Source organism: Symphalangus syndactylus, chromosome 16 (assembly GCF_028878055.3).
Source record: "Symphalangus syndactylus isolate Jambi chromosome 16, NHGRI_mSymSyn1-v2.1_pri, whole genome shotgun sequence".
Classification (NCBI taxonomy): Eukaryota; Metazoa; Chordata; class Mammalia; order Primates; family Hylobatidae; genus Symphalangus; species Symphalangus syndactylus.
This window is the reverse complement of record NC_072438.2, coordinates 85,939,464-85,959,832: the sequence shown is the minus strand read 5'-3', so window position 1 is coordinate 85,959,832 and position 20,369 is coordinate 85,939,464. Positions and strand designations below refer to the sequence as shown.

The window sequence follows — 20,369 nt, the reverse complement described above, 5'->3', positions numbered from 1 at the left end:
TTCACTTGCTGAGTGCCTTTATTTTTTCATTTTTTTAAGACGGCGTCTCACTCTGTTGCCCAGGCTGGAGTGCAATGTCGCGATCTCAGCTCATGGCAACCTCCGCCTCCCAGGTTCAGGTAATTCTCCTGCCTCAGCCTCCCAAGTAGCTGGGATTACAGGCACACGCCACCAAACCTGGCTAATTTTTTTTTTTTTTTTTTTAGTAGAGACGAGGTTTCACCATGTTGGCCAGGCTGGTCTCCAATTCCGCCCATCTTGGCCTCCCAAAGTCCCGGGATTACAGGCGTAAGCCACTGCCCCCAGCCTTCTGAGTGCCTTTAAAAGGGCACCAAGACATTCTTTAGAAGGTTTCTATAGCCGATCACTGGTGCGTTATTAATTAGTGTCTGCCATACTTCAGGACACATAAAGTCAGCCAATACAAATGCAAACGTGAGGTTGAGTTAGTTCATTTTCTAAATGCAAAATCCAAAGCAATTAGGTCCTATCAAATCTCAGCATGGAAAAATAAGGTCGGTTCTGCAATATTCTGGCTGTTGAACTGCTTCCAAGCAGGCCTAATTTCAAAAGCTAGTACAATTTATAGGAAAAACTAACTCTGTGCCATCCAAGAGAGAAAACAGAAACACTGGGGACTCAGTGTTTCAAATTAAAGTTTCTATCTTTATTATAGCACTGCCAGGGCAGGAATTTAAGATGCCTATGATTGTAAAACTGTTTCACACCACGAAGAATGGGACAAAAGCTTCCAATTAGACTATGGCTCACCAGAAACTGTGAAATGCATCCCAGTAACCAAGACTTTATTTTTTTAATTTGTATTTTTTGAAACAGAGTCTTGCTGTATCCCACAGGCTGGAGTGCAGTGGCGTGATCTCGGCTCACTGCAGTCTCCACCTCCCGGGTTCAAGCAATTCTCCTGTCTCAGCCTCCCAAGTAGCTGGGACTACAGACGTGTGCCACCACGCCTGGCTAATTTTTGTATTTTTAGTAGAGACAGTTTCACCATATTGGCCAGGCTGGTTTCGAATTTCTGACCTCAAGTCATCCACCCACCTCTCAGCCTCCCACAGTGCTGGGATTACAGGCGTGAGCCACCACGCCTAGCCACACACCCAGGACTTTAAATTGACAAAAGACCTTGCACGTTTGAAAGATGAAATATGGCACTATTATCCTTATTGTAAAAAGGAGAGAGAACGCCATCAGAGATTGAGCAACTCTTGGGAGTCTACATCAAACACCAAAGCCCACTTCTATTGTCTGGTAAATACTGCCCACCAGAGTGTACAAAGCAAACCAAGTGGAATATAAACCAGCTACATGACATAGTGTTATATATGGAGAGATGTTCTAACTATTAATTTCCTACATTATGTCCCCAAAAAAGCTATGCATTTGTTTATGTTGCCATTTTTTTGATGATAACCTTAAATATTTTGACATACATTTGAAAAATGGAAAGATGGGTTACTTTTTAAACTACCAGAACCATGCACATAAAGTCAACACAGATCTTCAACAGAAAACCACTTTGTCACTTCAGGTCACACAAATACCAAATTCTCACCATCATATCTCACAGTAAGGTAACAAATTGAACAGGTTACTGTCTCTTAAAGAGATGTCCAATTTTGCCTCTCTAGAAGACAGATAATTCAACATTGTGGTTCTGTTTTTTTTTTTTTTTTTGAGACAGAGCCTCGCTCTGTCGCCCAGGCTGGAGTGCAGGGGCATGACCTCAGCTCACTGCAAGCTCTGCCTCCTGGGTTCAGGCCATTCTCCTGCCTCAGCCTCCTGAGTAGCTGGGACTACAGGCACCTGCCACCACACCTGGCTAGTTTTTTTATACTTTTAGTAGAGACGTGGTTTCACCATGTTAGCCAGGATGGTCTCAATCTCCTGACCTTGTGATCCACCCGCCTTGGCCTCCCAAAGTGCTAGGATTACAGGCGTGAGCCACCGCACCTGCCCTCTTTTTTTTTGGGTGGGGGAGACAGAGTCTGGCTCTATCTCCCAGGCTGGAGTGCAGTGGCAGATCTTGGCTCACTGCAACCTCACCTCCTGGGTTCAAGTGATTCTCGTGCCTCAGCCTCCAGAGTTGCTGGGATTAGAGGTGAGTGCCACCATGCCTAGCTAATTTCTGTATTTTTAGTAGAGATAGGGTTTCACCATGTTGGCCAGGCTGGTCTCAAACTCCTAACCTCATGTGATCTGACCGCCTCGACCTCCCAAAGTGCTGGGATTACAGGTGTGAGCCACCGTGTCCAGCTGCTGTGGTTCTTATAAGCATACATCTTTCGATTATAAATGAGGAATCCATGTAATATTAAGCCAAAGGCAATTGGTTGGCATGATAAAAAATAAGATCCAGCATCAGTCAAGTTACGAGAATATAATAAACCAAGTCTCATGGGAAACAGTTCAGATCAGTTTTTTTACCTTAAACCTTATGAGGATGGCATCTAGTTCTTTAAAATCAGGAGCTCTTAAAATTAAAATTTTGTAGGGGTTTTCTCACATAAGAAGCATTCCTAAGAGGCTGTTTGCTGAATCAAAATAATTTAAATGTATTAAGAATATTTTAAGACCAGCTACCTAATTAGCCGTGGATTCAGCGACTGCATATATCTAACACTATAGTCTCTTTGTTTAGGTAGCTTTTCCTTTTTAAGCTCACATTCCTTCTAATCGGATTATGAAATTAGAAAGCTAAAATCAAAGAGCCAAGACATTAATACTTATGACAACCTTTAGTGTCTTCTAATTAGTTATAAACCACTATTTAAGGTACTTAAAATCTAGCATTACTACTTAAAGCCTCTTCATCGTGTTTAAAATAACAATAAAGCAAAAAAAGGACAGACAAAAACTTAAAAAAAAATCAGCCACCACACATCAAATATTTCCTCTAAAAAAGGTGTATCACACTCTGAAACTTTTCCCAAGAATTTTAAACCAAATGCTAAAAAAAAAAAAAAAAGTAAAGGCGTCACAATGTTTCCTTTTAAAATAGATGTCCCTAAAGCTTAATAACATCACTCAAAAGCAGACTAACAGGCCCAAGGGACAAAGGGAACTTTTTCATTTAATGTCAAGTTATAATAATGTCATATCCATTTCCAACCATCTACAATGAAAGGACTTTGGAGAAACCAAATCTGTGAGTAACCACCCCAGGAGGCTGTGTCCCTCGAGACAGATCCCAGCCTGGGACTGTCATCAATCTTACCTTCTGCATGTTTGGCTTGATACAGCGAACAAAGAAAGGATTAGAGGAGCTTAGTGTTGCCATTAAGGAATGCAGTGAGTCCTATTAGAAAGAAAAAGTATATGTTGATTTAGTCTCTTATTATGTCATTCTTTAAATTTCTCAATACTCTAGGCACTTAGAAACAATAATTTAAAAAACACAATATAAATCATAGGAGTAATAACTCAGAGGTTTTCATTTTTTAATTGTCATTCTAATATAAAATAAACATATTGAGTCAATGTATTAATAATTGAAATTATTCGATAATATACCAAACTCATTTATCACTTCCTTTGAAATAGTACAATTTTATTTTATTTTATTTTATTTTTTGTTTGAGACGGAGTCTCGCTCTGTCACCCAGGCTGGAGTGCAGTGGCGCGATCTCGGCTTGCTGCAAGCTCCGCCTCCCGGGCTCACGCCATTCTCTCCTGCCTCAGCCTCGAGAGTAGCTGGGACTACAGGCGTCCACCACCATGCCCGGAGAATTTTTCTGTATTTTTAGTGGAGACGGGGTTTCACCGTGTTAGCCAGGATGGTCTCGATCTCCTGACCTCGTGATCCACCCGCCTCAGCCTCCCAAAGTGCTGGGATTAGAGGCGTGAGCCACCGCGCCTGGCCTGAAATAGTACGATTTTAATAAACCATTCTGTCAACAAACAAAAATCATCCTAGGATATTTCAATGTTTAGTACAGAAAAACTGAGAAACAGCCATTCTTCCACTGTCATTATTCTTCCCAATTCATTAGTTCCATCTAAATGACAGTCTATGCCAGCACTTCACTGGTCTGAGCCACAGTGTCTCACTCTTACCTTCAAATCACCAGACTTACAGACTCCAGATCAATCTTTAATACTACTTCCTTTTCCAATTTTTTTTTTTTTTTTTTTTTTTTAGAGTTTTTAACATTTACCAAAGCAGATAGAAGCATACAATGAGTTCTCATTACCAGCTTCAGCTCAGGGCTAATCTCATTTCGCCTGATCCATACATACTATACCCACCCCTGTGGAAAAGCAAATCCCAGACATGATGTGATTTCATCCATCAGCATTTTAGTATGTAGAATTAAAGGCTAAACACTTTAAAGCACTGTGTAACCACAGCATCATCACACCTGAAAAGATCTGACATTAATTCCTTAAACTAATATTAAAATGTACAGTGGTCTCACATTTCATATTAAAATGCTCAACTGCTTCAAATTTTATGATTTTTAAAAATTTTATTTATTTCTTTGAGACAGGGTCTCACTCTGTCACCCAGGCTGGAGTACAGTGGCGAGATCACAGCTCACTGCAGCTTCAACCTTCCAGACTCAAGTGATCCTCCTGCCTCAGCCTCTTGAGTAGCTGGGACTACAAGCGCATGCCACCATGCCCGACTAATTTTTTAATTTTTTGCTGTAGAGATGAGGCCTTGCTATGTTGCCCAGGCTGGTCTCGAACTCCTCGACTGAAGCAATCTTTCCACCTAGGCCTCCTAAAGTGCTGGGATTACAAGCATGTGTCACCGTGCCCAGCCTATAAATTTTAAAGGGCTTGTTCTTTGGCATCAAAATGCAAATATGGTCCATTCATTGTAGTTGGTGGATGCATCTTTTAAGACTCTTTTAATCCATTGGCTTTCCCTCCATCTCTGTCTCTTTTTTCTTCTCGTAATCTTGTTGAAGAAAACTGAACTGTCTGAACACTACATGGATTAATTACTTCTCCAGCTCAGAAAACTTTAAAATTTCTCACAGGACAAAACATCCTGACGTTCACGGCCCTTCATATTTTGATACCAACTTAAATTCTCAGGAGGTGTCCTGTCCGGCTGGTGTTCTACTGTCTGTTGACGGTCCTCAGAGACAGGACTTGCATCTCTGTGTCTGGGCTTTTCTCCTGCCTTCGCCTGCACCTGGAAAGCTCACCCACCCTTTTCCATTTCCTTCACTGCTAGTCCAGTTTAAAGTCTCAAACATTTCAAAAACTTTCCAAGGCTGGGTACAGTGGCTCACGTCTGTAATTCTAGCAGTTTGGGAGGCTGAGATAGGAGGATCGCTGGAGGCCAGAACTTTGAGATCAGCCTGGGCAACATAATAAGACCCCATCTCAGTAAAACATCTAAAAATTAGCTGGGTGTGAAAAATTAGCCAGGCACGGTGGTGCATGCCTCTAGTCCCAGCTACTTGGGAGGCTGAGGCAGAAGAATGGCTTGAATCTGGGAGGTAGAGGTTGCAGTGAGCTGAGATCGTGCCATTGCATTCCAGCCTGGGTGACAGAGCGAGACTCTGTCTTAAAAAAAAAAAAAAAAAAAAATCGGGTGTACACCTGTAGTGCCAGCTACTCAGGAGGCTGAGGGGGAGAATCACTTGAGCCTGGGAGTTTGAGGTTGCAGTGAGGCATGATTACACCACTGCACTCCAGTCTGGGTGACAGAACAAGACCCTGTCTCTCTCTCACACACACACACACACGGAAAAAAAAAAGCTTTCTCAGAGAAGTCCTGGCAAAACCGACCTTCTAGAAAAAGAAAACTGAACACTTCCGCTGGAGATTAAGAGCCTAGGAAAAGGTAACTGACATCGGTCTTATCTAACCAGGGGGAAAAACATCCAGATATGAGAAGAAATAGATCCCATTTCCACATGAGCCTCTAAATACAAATCAGAGTGGTCCCAAATGGCCTTAAGAAGTTTGCTATTTCAAAAGCTTAGAAGAAATAGCCATTTATTTTTTAAAAAAGGATCTACATGTTTTCATCTGACTCAGAGAAGAAGTCTATTTTATTTATTTTTTCTTTTTTTTTAGACAGAGTCTAGGTCTTACTCTGTCACCCAGGCTGGAGTGCAGTGGTGCAATCACAGCTCTCTGCAATCTTGATCTCCCAGGCTCAGGCAATCCTCCCACCTCACCCTCCTGAGTAGCTGGGACTACAGGCATGCGCCACTGCGCCCAGATAACTTCTGTATTTTTTGTAGAGACGGGATTTCACCACGTTGCCCCGGCTGGTTTTGAACCCCTGAGCTCAGGTGATCTGCCCACTTCGGCCTCCCAAAGTGATGAGATCACAGGCGTGAGCCAAAATTCTATTTTATTTCTAAAGCACTATCTAGTTTAAAAGCATGATATAAAAGGAAATAAAATTAAACAAATACTCTTATAGACTTCACATACACCCAAATCCTCTTTTCAATTCTTAGTCTTAAAAACACAGTAACGATGGATTCCTCTAAGCCAGCAGTGAAAACGAACCTTGAACTGTGAGCTGACTGTAGGCCGCCGATGTTTGCTTCCACATTTCAAGGTATCCTGGTTGTTGCGGCTTGAAACATGTTCAAAAAGATCGTAGATAAAGTCAAATCTGTGTGAGGCAAGAGCAGGAGGACAGTGAGGCACACACACCCATTATTAGGTGCAAGATTACTGTAATTAATGGTGCCCTTTCCCAATGATAATTCAAAGTAATACACCCTAGGCCTGGAAGAACTAAGACAGCTTCCGAAGATTTCAAACCAACCACTGCCAAAGAGCTTTAGGCACTGAAAACACGTGGCAGTGTCAGAGACCAGAGTCTTGCAGAGAAGGGGACTGGCATGACAGTGACAAAGGGTGGTATCCCACTTAGGAGCTCTGTGCTTTCTGGAATGCCATCTATGCCTCTGTAGCCTCCGTCTCCTCACTTGCAAAAGTGAGTTGTTAGTTTTGCCCATCTTGCAGTGTTGCAAAGATTGAAGCAGTTAATGGATGGAAAGGTGCTCCTGGGGATGGAAAGGTGCTCCTGGGGAACACTAATTACAGGGTGAGGCAGGCGATGGTTCAAATCCTGTCTCCCCACTTCCCAGCTGTGTTGCTTGGGCAAGATGTTTCATCTCTCTCTAAGCCTCAGTTTTTTCATCTGGAAAATGGAGGTAATTTTTGAATTCATCCCCTAATGCCAGGTGAGAATGAAAGAAGAACATGCATGTAAAAGGGCAGAAAGCATGGTACTTGGCATATCATATATATTGATATTAGTTATTATTTACAAAGTTCTGTAAAATCCATTGCTACTATTAACAAGGTAAAAGTGAAAAGCTTCCCAATAATTTTTTTTTTTTTTTAAAGACAGAGTTTCGCTCTTTCACCCAGGCGGGAGTGCAGTGGTGCGATCTCGGCTCACTGCAACCTCTGCCTCCTGGGTTCAAGTGATTCTCCTGCTTCAGCCTTCTGAGTAGCTGGGATTATAGGCACCTGCCATCACGCCCAGCTAACCTTTATATTTTGTAGTAGAGACGGGGTTTCACCATGTTGGCCAGGCTGGTCTTGAACTCCTGACCTCAGGTGATCCACCTGCCTCGGCCTCCCAAAGTGCTAGGATTACAGGTGTGAGCCACCGCACCCACCCAGCCTTCAATAATTTTTCAATCTTCCTTGTACGGAAGGTATCATGGGCTATGGAGCTGGCGGGGTTGGTCGCTTCACTGTCACCAGGACAGTCAGGGAAGACTAGTGAGCAACTGCCTCCTCATAAGCGGCAATATTAGAGCTTTCCCTGGTCGCTTCTTGCTTTGCCTCATTTCATTTCTGTTCTCGGGTGCTCTTTAATGCTCACTCTTTGAAGTTCTCTAACTGTGCTTTGAGCTCTTTGGAGAGAAGCTTTGGTTCCATTAAAATGTCACAGATGTCAAAGGTGAAAGAGAGTGAAGCAAGTGAACAGCCCCATCTCCTTGGTTTGCAAAGGGAAACCTGAGGTCGAGACAGGAAGTTCTTTATCCCACTCACAAAACTGCTTCACGCTAGCACAGAGGCAGCCGGCGAAACTCCACCTCGCTGGTCTCCAGGCCTGCAATCTTTTCACTACGACAAACTGCGTCTACCTAACATCAATATAGGGCTTTTATTTAAACATATTGCATTAAATCGCATTAAACTAAGAAATTGCTTTGACAGCATGCTATGGTGTTTTTTAAACACCCATCATTTTTACAGGTCTGAAAACTCACCTAAAAATAAAATAGCTAACAAGGTTGTAAGTAGTGAATCCTCACATAGAAGAGTTAAAGGAAGTTTGAAGATCAAATGTTTCAAATTCTGAGTTTCTAGGCTGATAGTACCTTATATGGGCTCCCTTCGTCCCAATTCATTTCTATCTAAGTGACAGGTGGCCATCTAGTATTCACATTTCTAAAAGTATTACAGCTTTTAAACTTTTTTGCTACTTTCCTTCCTTAGATACTAAAAATGTGTTTTTGTTACAGATTCCCACCAGATCCAACACAGGTGCTGAAAGCTTTCAGGAAAGGGTTTTTTCCCTAAACTCTTTCTCTCTTACAAAGCCTCCTAAAAATAGGACACTTCCGCCAGGGGCGGTGGCTCACGCCTGTAATCGCAGCACTTTGGGAGGCCGAGGCGGGCGGATCACAAGGTCAGGAGATGGAGACCATCCTGGCTACCATGGTGAAACCCCGTCTCTACTAAAAATACAAAAAAAAAAAAAAAAAAAATAGCCAGGCATGGTGGCTGGCGCCTGTAGTCCCAGCTACTCAGGAGGCTGAGGCAGGAGAACGGCATGAACCCGGGAGGCAGAGGTTGCAGTGAGCCGAGACTGCAGCACCGCACTCCAGTCTGGGTGACAGAATGAGACTCTGTCTCAAAAAAATAAAAAAAAGGCCGGGCGCGGTGGCTCATGCCTGTAATCCCAACACTTTGGAAGGCTGAGGCGGGTGGATCACGAGGTCAGGAGATCAAGACCATCCTGACTAACACGGTGAAACCCCATCTCTACTAAAAATACAAAAAATTATCCGGGCGTGGTGGCAGGCGCCTGTAGTCCCAGCTACTCGGGAGGCTGAGGCAGGAGAATGGCGTGAGCCCAGGAGGTGGAGCTTGCAGCAAGCGGAGATCGCAACACTGCACTCCAGCCTGGGCGACAGAGCGAGACTCCGTCTCAAAATAAATAAATAAATAAGTAAATAAGTAAATAAATAAATAAATAATAAAAATAAAAAAAATAGGACACTTCCTGGTCTAATACATACAAATAGCTAATCACTGCAAGTTTCTGTGTGTTTTCTTTATTGATTTAATGGTGTAAATTTATAATTCATGAATGAATAAATGAATATGTAATAAATTTATAATTATAGTTGAATTAAGGCGTTTATTTTACTAACTAGAGACATAGGAGTCCTATAAAACCAAGGCTGAAATCAACTTAACCACACAGCTCTAAGCTCCCTGTGAAGAAAGCAGGCCACACTGCTTAAGATCTTAGGTTCTCAAGCCAACCAGACCAGATCAAAACTGGACTCGTTGGCCCAAGTTGATTAGTCTTGGGGAAGTCACTTAACAGCTTTAACTGCTTCAAGCCTCAGTTTCCTCATCTGCATAAGAGGATTAATAACAGCACGGGCCTCTGTGGTTGGTTTATTTCAGTACCTCACTAAATGGCAGTCATTGCTTGTATTATTATTATTATTATTATTATTAATTTATTTATTTTGAAACAGAGTTTCACTCTTGTCACCCAGGCTGGACTGCAATGGCGCAATCTGGGGTCACTGCAACCACCTCCCAGGTTAAAGCGATTCTCCTGTTTCAGCCTCCCAAGTAGCTGGGATTACAGGTGCCTGCCACCATGCTTGGGTAATTTTTGTATTTTCAGTAGAGATGGGGTTTCAATATGTTGGCCAGGCTGGTCTCAAACTCCTGACCTCAGGTGATTCGCCCACCTTGGTGTCCCAAAGTGCTGGGATTACAGGTGTGAGCCACCATGCCCGACCTTGCTTGTATTATTATGTTATACTTTTGAGTTATTTCATTGATGAAGTATTACCTGGGAAAAACAATACTAAGTTTCTTACATAACAGCAATTTGTTCTATATTTGTGAATTAAAAGCATTTACACAAATATTCATTTGCTTGCTAAGGACTTCTCAGGGAGAAGACTGACATACCGGCTTTCCCTTAGCAAATTGAGAAGGTCATCTCGAAATGTATCTCTGTTCTTCTCCAAGATACCTCGGACATCATATTGCACCTAGTTTTAATAAATAAGAGAGGAGAAAACTGATGGAAAGAATAGTTTCAGGTCATAAACAACTTCCCTGAAAGAGCCACAAAAAGAAATCATTCCAATAAATTTATTTATTTTTTAAGAGACAGGGTCTTGCTCTATTTCCCAGGCTGAAGTGCAGTGATGTGATCATAGCTCATGCAGCCTCAAATTCCTATGCCCAAGCAATCCTCCCACCTCGGCCTCCAGAACAGCTGGGACAACAGAAGTGTCACCACGCCAGGCTAACTTTTTAAAAAATATCTTGTAGATATTTTTTATATCTATGTTGCCCAGGCTGGTCTCAAACTCCTGTCCTCAAGTGATCCTCCTGCTTCAGCCTCCCCAAGTACTGCAACTATAGAATCATGTGAGCTACCATGCCCAGCCCAAAAAATTCATGATTGGCTTCTGAAACTACTGTTTTCTCTAAATGCCAAACAGGCAACTACCACTAGGTATCTTAATAAAAAGTTACCTCTCCAGCATAGTGCTTCACTCCGAAATTGTTAACTGCAACTCTGGGCTTCACATAAAAGTGGTTATTCTAAAAGAAAAAAAAAATACAATGCCTTATTTCACTCACTGATTTCCTTTGACTTCCAGAGAACACTAAATGCAAAAGACAGTGAAAATCATTTCCAGACTTGCCACGGATCTGCGTTTCAGGACACGGCATATGGTGCACTTTATAAAAACCATGTTAACTCTCGATTGTGTCATTATAATAGATTAACAATTTTACGTTCTCTAAATAAGCTTGGGCATTCTGACAAGTAGCCCCAAATCTAACCCTTTTGCTTATTTCAATTTAGTTCTAGTAATAGAACAGCTTTGGTGTGAGAATAAATGTTCAGTGTGGGAGGCACAGTTGGGCCAGCAGACTGACATGCCTGGTTTGTGACCCTAACCCACAGATGTGCTACTCCGATGTGATGAAGAATTGCAGGTTTCGACATACCGCATGCTGACTGTGTAGCTTCTCCAATAAGGTGCTGTCTGTGGCTTGAGGAAAATGGCTTTCTTCATTGATAAGGGCTAGGAGGCCAAGTTTCTAGAAGAAAGAAGAAAAAAAAAAAATGAATTAAAAGTTGAATGTGGCTGGATGCATGGGTAGCTCATGCCTGTAATCCCAGCACTTTGGGAGGCCAAGACAGGCAGAGCATTTGAGGTCAGGAGTTCGACACCAGCCTGGCCAACAGTGAAACCCTGTTTCTACTAAAAATACAAAAAAATTAACTGGGCGTGGTGGCGTACACCTGTAATCCCAGCTACTGGGGAGGCTGAGGCAGCAGGATCACTTGAACCTGGGAGATGGAGGTTGCAGTGAGCCAAGACTGTGTCACTGTACTCCAGCCTGGGCAACAGAGTGAGACTCCGTCTCAGAAAAAAAAAAAAAAAAAAGTTGAATGTGTGCGTCCCAAACTATTTGAGAGCTCTCCTCTACTCTCTAACAAATGGGTGGTTAAAAGAAAAGGCATGGTAATTTCTTGACTGGAAAATCCATAATGATATGCTATAGAGAAAACCAATTAAGTTCTTATATAAATCTTAAAAAAAATTGAACCCGTTGCAATTTTGTGGATAAAACTTTTACAACTGGCAAATCTATATTGGTACTGTAAGGCTTTGCTTCTGACTTAAAATCTATGGGAAGCCAATTTACACACTGTTGATTCTAAAATACTGAGTTCAATGAGACAATAGGTTTGAAGCAGCCAAGTATTTAAATTCAACCTTGCACATTTACATTTATGTTTCCAAATGGTCCACTGTGTTCTAAACATTCACATCTTTGATGTGCGTGTTCGTGCACGTTATTTTGTTCCCATAAATATGAATCAGCCCAGCTGGACCCCCTTGGGACTGTAACCATTCTTCAAAAATACATTACCTTCTCAATCAAGTCCAGGCATTCTCCATTGTCTATCCAGTCAATATCTTCCCACACTAATCCTTCCCTGTAGGAAGATTTTAAATAGCCAAATTAAATGAAAACATAGCTTCAAAACTAATCTAGTTGCTGCTTTAAAAAAAAAATTGAAATGGAATTCTATGAGTGCTTACCGGCTATATTCTAGTTGTTCTAAAGAAAAAATATGCTTGTTGAAGTACTCCTGAAGTTTCTCATTTGCATAGTTTATATTGAACTGTTCAAAGTGATTAACCTAAGGGGGGAAAGCATTCAGTAAGTATCTTTAGTGCACTCACGATTATATGGAAAGGTGAAGAAAAGATTTAAAAAAGATCTGCAGAGAAAAATATCAATGCTTGTTGCCTGGCACAGTGGCTCACACCTGTAATCCCAGCACTTTGGGAGGCTGAGGTGGGCAGATCACCTGAGGTCGGGAGTCCAAGACCAGCCTGACCAACATGGTACAACCCAGTCTCTATTGAAAATACAAGAAAAATTAGCTGGCTGTGGTGGCAGACACCTGTAATCTCAGCTACTTGGGAGGCTGAGGTGGGAGAATCACTTGAACCAGGAGGTAGAAGTTGCAGTGAGCTGTGATCACGCCACTGCGCTCCAGCCCGGGAGACAGAGGGAGACTCCATCTCAAAAAAAAAGAAAAAAAAAAGTTTGCTCACAGAGATTTGTTCAATAGCAGCTAATAATGGACAGAAGAGAATTCATGTGCTGCACTGTTAGGAAGCCTACCTCGAAGTTTTCAAATCCAAAGATGTCGAGGATGCCAATAGACTTGAAGTCCTCATTGCCCTTGATCCTGCTGTTGATCTTCTTGATTACCCACTCAAAGCAGCACGCATACAGAGCCATGGCCAGGGAGTCCCTGCTGTCTACTGCCTGTGGGAGAGGAAGTGGCACAGAATCAGCTGACCCCGGGCACCCCAGACAGGCAAGGCCATCTGTGCCCCACTCGAGAGACACACACAAGACTAGCACAGCATCCGGCCCTCCAGTGTGAAGTCAATCGATACCATCTAGGAAAGGACAGATATCTAAAGAAAAGATAAACCAGAACTCACATATTTCCTTTCTGTTAAGATTAAATACCAGGATTCCAAATTCAACTTGCTACGTTGAGTTACACAAAAGAATCTAAACCATATGTACGGTACAAATGTTACCGGTTTTTTTGTTTTTGTTTTTGTTTTTGAGGTGGAGTCTAGCTCTGTTGCCCAGGCTGGAATGCAATGGTGCGATCTCAGCTCACAGCAACCTCCACCTCCCAGGTTCAAGTGATTCTCCTGCTTCAGCCTCCTGAGTAGCTGGGATTATAGGCATGCACCACCACACCTGGCTAATTTTTCTATTTTCAGTAGAGACGGGTTTCTCCATGTTGGTCAGGCTGGTCTCAAACTCCTGACCTCAGGTGATCCACCTGCCTTGGCATCCCAAAGTGCTGGGATTACAGGCGTGAGCCACCGTGCCTGGCACCAGGTTTAAAACAGTGATTAAGATGGGAGCTGTTTTTTAAAAAATTTTTTTTTTTTTCAGACGGAGTCTCGCTCTGTCGCCCAGGCTGGAGTGCAGTGGCGCGATCTTGGCTCACTGCAAGCTCCGCCTCCCGGGTTCACGCCATTCTCCTGCCTCAGCCTGCGGAGTAGCTGGGACTACAGGCGCCCGCCACCGCGCCTGGCTAATTTTTTGTATTTTTAGTAGAGACGGGGTTTCACCATGGTCTCGATCCCCTGACCTCGTGATCCGCCCGCCTCGGCCTCCCAAAGTGCTGGGATTACAGGCGTGAGCCACCGCGCCCGGCCAAAATTTTCTGATTTTCTATTATACTTTGTATTTACAAAGTTTTTCTTCATCATATGGTCAGCATTTTTATTTATCCAATTAAAAACATAATAGAAGAGTGTGATGGTTAATACTGAGTGTCAACTTGATTGAAGGATACAAAGTATTAATCCTGGGTGTTGCCTGTGTGGGTGACATCTGAGTCAGTGGGCTAGGGAAGGCACATCTATCCTTAATCTGGTGGGCACAATCTAATCAGCTTCCAGTGAATATAAAGCAGGCAGAAAAATGTGAAAAGGCAAGACTGGCCCAGCCTCCCAGCCTACATCTTTCTCCCATGCTGGATACTTCCTGCCCTAGAACATCGGACTCCAAGTTCTTCAGTTTTGGGACTCAGACTGGCTCTCCTTGCCCCTTCGCTTGCACACAGCCTATTGTGGGACCTTCTGATCATGTAAGTTAATACTTAATAAACTCCCCTTTGTATCTATCAATCTATCTATCATATTCTGTCCCTCTAAGAGAACCCTAATACAAAGAGCTAGCACATATACATTGGCTCAAGGCAGTAGCAGAGGCAAATATAAATAAAACATTATTATGATACTGTTTTCATTATAACAACACATGATTGTTGTAGGTAATGTTTATTTAGTGCTTACTCTGTACCAGACATTAAATGCTCAGCATCTATTTGTTGTTTTTATTCTTACAAGAATCCTGTGAATTAGGTATAATTATCCTTGTCTTATAGTGGAGGAAACTGAGGCATGGTTACTAAATTTCCCAAGAGCAGATGGTAGTAAGTAGAAGGGTCAAGTTCAAAGTCAGGCAATCTGCATTTGACCCATCCTCTTAAACAACAATTAGATGTTGTTTTAGACAATTAGACAGCAATTCAATAGCTTTGTCTATTCCCAATCCTTCGGTATCTTCTTTATTTTGATCATGAACAAAAGTCATTTGAACAGTTATTAATATATTACAGTTACAATATAACTGTTATTATAGTTACATATCTGAATCAAACCTATGGATCTGAAAACCCAGGAGTGTCTAGTAAGGCAAGATCGGATGGCAAAGCGTGTGTACCTGTTGAACATTGAGAGGCGTGAGGATCTCTTCTCCCCTGAGGAACATTGATCTCTGGGTCAAAGCATCTGTGAGCTGTGTTGGGTCCAGCCCAAGTAACTCTGCAGATCTACCCAGAGCTGCAGAGAATAAGACAAAGGTGAATGAACCCACTGCCCCTGAGAAGCTAAGCAGGCTTAGCGATACCTTAACGCAGAGAACACTCCTGAATCCCTCAGGCAGAGTTTAGAGATTGCATGTTATCGCTAAGTTATTCACTCCCTTAGTGAATCCTAGAGGTTAGTAGCATAGAGCCTCATGCTTGGACGAAGTGTGGTCTGGGAATCCTACGGGTGTCCCCAAGATCCTGTCAGAGGTTTGCAACTACTTTTTTTTTCTTTTTGAGACGGAGTCTCCCTCTGTCGCCCGGGCTGGAGTGCAGCGGCATGATCTCAGCTCACTGCAAGCTCCGTCTCCCGGGTTCACACCATTCTCCCAGTAGCTGGGACTATAGGCACCCGCTACCACGCCCAGCTAATTTTTTGTATATTTAGTAGAGATGGGGTTTCACCATGTTGGCCAGGATGGTCTCGATCTCTTGACCTCGTGATCCACCCGCCTCGGCCTCCCAAAGTGCTGGGATTACAGGTGTGAGCTACCGTGCCCGGCCTACTTTCTTTGTGTTTTTTTTTTTTTTTTTTTTTTCTGAGATGGAGTCTCACTCTGTAGCCCAGGCTGGAGTACGGTGGCATGATCTCAGCTCACTGCAACCTCCGCCTCCCGGGTTCAAGCGATTCTCTTGCCTCAGCTTCCCAAGTAGCTAGGATTACAGGTGCCCGCCACCACACCTGGCTAATTTTTGTATTTTTAGTAGAGACGGGTTTCACCATATCGGCCTGGCTGGTCTCAAACTCCTGACCTCACGGGATCCACCTACCTCGGCCTCCCAGAGTTCTGGGATTACAGGCATGAGCCACTGAGCCCAGCCCCCAGCTGTCTTTCAATATGTCAGACATTAAAGAAATTTGCAAAAAGATAAGACAATGGGACTATTCTTCCTGTTTTCTGATTTGGAAAATAGTCTTTTAAATAAAAATAGAACATTTATTTTAGTATGCAATGGGTTTATTATTGTTCTTTTTAAATTAATAAAGAATATTTTTTAAACATCTCATTTTAACTTTTGAAGTTTTCACTTTTTTTTTTTGAGATAGAGTCTCACTTTGTCACCCAGGCTATAGTGCACTGGCGTGATCTTGGCTCATTGCAACCTCCACTTCCCGGGTTCAAGAGATTCTCGTGCCTCAGTCTCCCAAGTAGCTGGAATTACAGGTGCACACCACCACACCTGGCTAATTTTCTGTTTTTAGTAGAGACAGGGTTTCACCCTTTTGGCCAGGTTGGTCTCGAACTCCTGACCTCAAGTGATCCACCTGCCTCATCCTCCCAAAGTGCTAGGACTACAGGCATGAGCCACTGTGCCCAGCCAAAAAGTTTTAACTTTTAATGTGGTAAACATCAACAGATACAACCCACATAAACAAAAGCTCTCTGGGGTTCTCTGATTTTTGAGAATATTAAGAGGTGCTGGGTGGAACCAGACATTTGAGAATTATTGGCCTACAGTTCTGGTCTCCTCTAGAACCACTTTGAACTTCAACTCATCCAATTTCCAGCTTCCATGACCTCATCTATTGCTTTAATCAGAAAAGTTTTAAAAATTAATACATAAATCACTCAAGCAAAATGACAACTGACATAGCTATATGTTAACTCATTTTATCTTGACAGCAAATCTCTGAGACACTGTACAGGTGAGAAGTCACGAGTGTTCAGGAGATAAATAACACAGGAAACAGCATGAAGCAGGGGAGGGCTATGAACCCAGGATACTGGCTTGCAAAACAAAGGGTCTTAACCATTTTACCACGCTGGCACTCAACAGGACTATGCCACCTGACTCTCAACACTTTCCTTTGTCGATTCCTGGTTGCTCATATTTCCATGTACTTGACTCATTTTCCTTCTTTTTAAAAAGAGAACACAGTCGCTATCCCAATTGACTACTAACTTTTCATACACTCTGAGCCATTCCTAACCGATGCTTCATATCCGATACAACTAACATTCTGTAGCTCTCTATTCAAGGAGTCAGAACATTTTCTCTTTTTTTCTTCTTTTGTGAGACAAGATCTCACTCTGTCGCCCAGACTGGAGTGCAGTGGCATCATCTCAGCTCACTGCAGCTTCGACTCGCAGAGGCTCAGGTGATCCTCCCACCTCAGCCTCCCAAGCAGCTGGGACTACAGGAGCACACCATCATGCCTGGCTAATTTTTGTATTTTTAGTAGAGATGGGGTTTGGCCACACTGCCCAGGCTGGTATCGAACTACTGGGGTCAAGCAATCTGTCCGTCTCCACCTCCCAAAGTGGTGGGGTTACAGGCAAGAGCCATCGCACCTGGCCAGAATTTTCTCTCTAAAAGACTAGACAGTCAATAATTTAGGTTTAAGTTTTCTACGGGGAACAAAAGGAGTGAGGAGGGCAAGCAGGCATAATCTTACCTGTTTTGAAGGAAACCTGCGCCCCACCAGCAGTGATAAATTCTATGTTCCCAAGATGCAGTATACCAGCAAGCAGCCTTGACACTTCCCGAACTTCCTCCTTGCTGAACTGCATCACGTCCATTGCCGTCTAGAAGAAAATAAATGTATTTAATTTTATGTTGGTTTTTCACACTGAAGAAAATGTAGAATACCTCTGATAATATAAAATTACTAGGTGCTATTGAAAAGGCAAAGAAACAAAAAATAGATACATAACCACTCACTTGTTTTTTTGTTTTGAGACAGAGTCTCACTCTGTCACCCAGGCTGGAGTGCAGTGGCACGATCTTGGCTCACTGCAACCTCCGCCTCCTGGGTTCAAGTGATTCTCATGCCTCAGCCTCCCGAGTAGCTGGGATTACAGGTGTGTGCCACCATGACTAGCTAATTTTTTTTTTTTTTTTTTGCATTTTTTGTAGAGACTGGGTTTCAGCATGTTGGCCAGGCTGGTCTTGAACTCCTGACCTCAAGTGATCCACCAACCTTGGCCTCCCAAAGTTCTGGGATTACAGGCGTGAGCCACCGTGCCTGGCCCATAGCAACTCACTTTTAAAACGATGAGGACATTACACAGTGCACATAAAAGGAGGAAGATAAAGAACTATAGCATGCTCAGAGATAATCAATGAAATAAACATAGTGTCCACCTTACATACAAGCCTCCTATATATGCTACAAAAGAATTACCTCAGGGAGTCACAGTCATGACAACAATAAAGAAATAGTTTTCTGTACAGCTATCAGAGCGTAATGAAAAATTTATTATTTTCTTTAGATGTAAAAATGTGGAGAGGGAGTACTTGGAGAGGGGGTGTTTTTTTGTTTTGTTTTGTTTGTAGAGATGTGGGTCTCACTATGTTGTCCAGGCTGGTCTCAAACTCCTGGCCTCAAGCAATCCTCCCACCTTGGCCTTCCAAAGTGCTGGGATTACAGGCGTGAGCCACCACGCCAAGCCAAGAATTTAAAAAAATTAGCCAGGTGTGTTGGTGCACACCTGCAGTCCCAGCTCCTGGCTTGGCTGAGGCAGGAGTATTACATGAACCCAGGAGTTCAAGGTTACAGTGAACTATAATCGCATGTGTACTCCAGCCTGGGAACCTGGGTGACACAGTTAAGACCCTGTCTTTAAAAAAAAAAAAAAAAATTAAATTAAATAAATGCTGATGGAAAATCTAAATAGATCTGGACCTGTCTTCCTTAGGCAATCATCACATCTCTATTTTTAATTTCTCCAGAGGATTTTTTATGGTCTTATCTTGGCCTGAGGATACTAAGTGGAAGTTAACATAATGCTGTTTGAGGAAAAATAAAAATAAACAGGCACTTACAGGAATCTGTTACCAACAACAAGTATCTAAACAACTGAAGCCAGGTGTTTTCTGGATCATAGCTAAGATTTGCTAATTTTCTATTGTGACCGAGGAGCTGCATTCTTGTGACCAAAAAAAGCTGTTAAAAAAGAAAAGAAAACCAGACACATACACACAAACCTGGGGGCAGACTTGTTGGCAATATCGATGAAAATGACCTACAAAAAGAACCTGGACTCACACAAGGATCACAGGAGAGTGGGAAGAAGGAAACCACGCACCGCTCTGAATCAACATAAACTGCAAAAGGAAACAACTGAGATTTAACACTGAGAAAAGTTCAATTTCTTCCCTTTTTTTTTTTTTTTTTTTTTTTTTTTTTGAGACGGAGTTTTGCTGTTTCACCCAGCCTGGGGTGCAGTGGCGTGGCACGATCTCGGCTCACCGCACCCTGTGCCTCCCAGGTTCAAGCGATTCTCCTGCTTTAACCTCCTAAGTAGCTGGGATTACAGGCATGTGCCACCACGCCTGGCTAGTTTTGTATTTTTAGTAGATACGAGGTTTCTCCATGTTGGTCAGGCTGGTCTCGAACTCCCAACTTCAAGTGACCTGCCCACCTTGGCTCCCCAAAGTGCCGGGATTACAGGTGTGAACCATCACGCTAGGCCAAGATTAATTTCTTTATAAAGAAAAAGCAATAATGGCAGGAAAAAAAAGGCAAACAATGGAGAGGGAAAGAATTAAAAGATCCACTGACATATACACGAGCGACAAAAATAGGGAGAAATGCAAATCCAAGTACTGCTTTTTTCCTTCCTAGAAATCGAACATGTACAAATTAAGGTAAATATGAGATCAGTTCTGTCGAATTAGCAAAAAATTTCAGAATGATAAAAGATTAGTAGAGAAGAGACATTTATACAGTGGTTGTTAGTACTATAAATTAGTATAATCTTTTTGGAAAACAACATGATTATCTGACAGAATTGTCCTAGGTATATAATATATATATAATATTAGAATTTTCATATCTGAGAGAAAAACCAACAACAAAGGTTCAGAGAAGAAAAATAACTTTCTCAGGGTCGCACAACCAAAATTCAAAGTCCGGCCCAACTGACCCAAATCTAGGAACTTACTATTATGACTTATTATTATTATTTTGATACAGGGTCTCACTCCCGTCACCTGCACTGGCGGGCAGTGGTGTGATCAAGGCTCACTGCAGCCTCAACTTCCCAGGCTCAGGTGATTCTCCCAGCTCAGCCTCCTGAGTAGCTGGGAAAACAGGTGCACACCAACACACCTGGCTAAATTTTTGTATTTTTAGGAGAGATGGGGTTTCGCAGTGTTGCCCAAGCCAGTCTCAAACTCCTGTGCTCAAGCAATCTGC

The 20,369-nt window shown here is 42.6% G+C and overlaps 1 protein-coding gene across 1 annotated transcript in view; it reads right to left on the bottom strand.

Annotated features, from left to right (window-relative positions):
* The window catches only part of MYO10 (myosin X), a 272,480-nt gene that overhangs the window by 88,985 nt on the left and 163,126 nt on the right, over window positions 1–20,369 (bottom strand). Inside the window, exons 10-19 of the mRNA XM_055246103.2 lie at window positions 17,625–17,754; window positions 15,082–15,200; window positions 12,943–13,089; window positions 12,351–12,451; window positions 12,178–12,244; window positions 11,245–11,337; window positions 10,762–10,830; window positions 10,186–10,268; window positions 6,502–6,610; window positions 3,236–3,316 (exon numbers count right to left, since the gene is read on the bottom strand). Coding sequence (XP_055102078.1) covers window positions 3,236–3,316; window positions 6,502–6,610; window positions 10,186–10,268; window positions 10,762–10,830; window positions 11,245–11,337; window positions 12,178–12,244; window positions 12,351–12,451; window positions 12,943–13,089; window positions 15,082–15,200; window positions 17,625–17,754 — 999 coding nt within the window. The remainder of the gene's footprint in view (window positions 1–3,235; window positions 3,317–6,501; window positions 6,611–10,185; window positions 10,269–10,761; window positions 10,831–11,244; window positions 11,338–12,177; window positions 12,245–12,350; window positions 12,452–12,942; window positions 13,090–15,081; window positions 15,201–17,624; window positions 17,755–20,369) is intronic.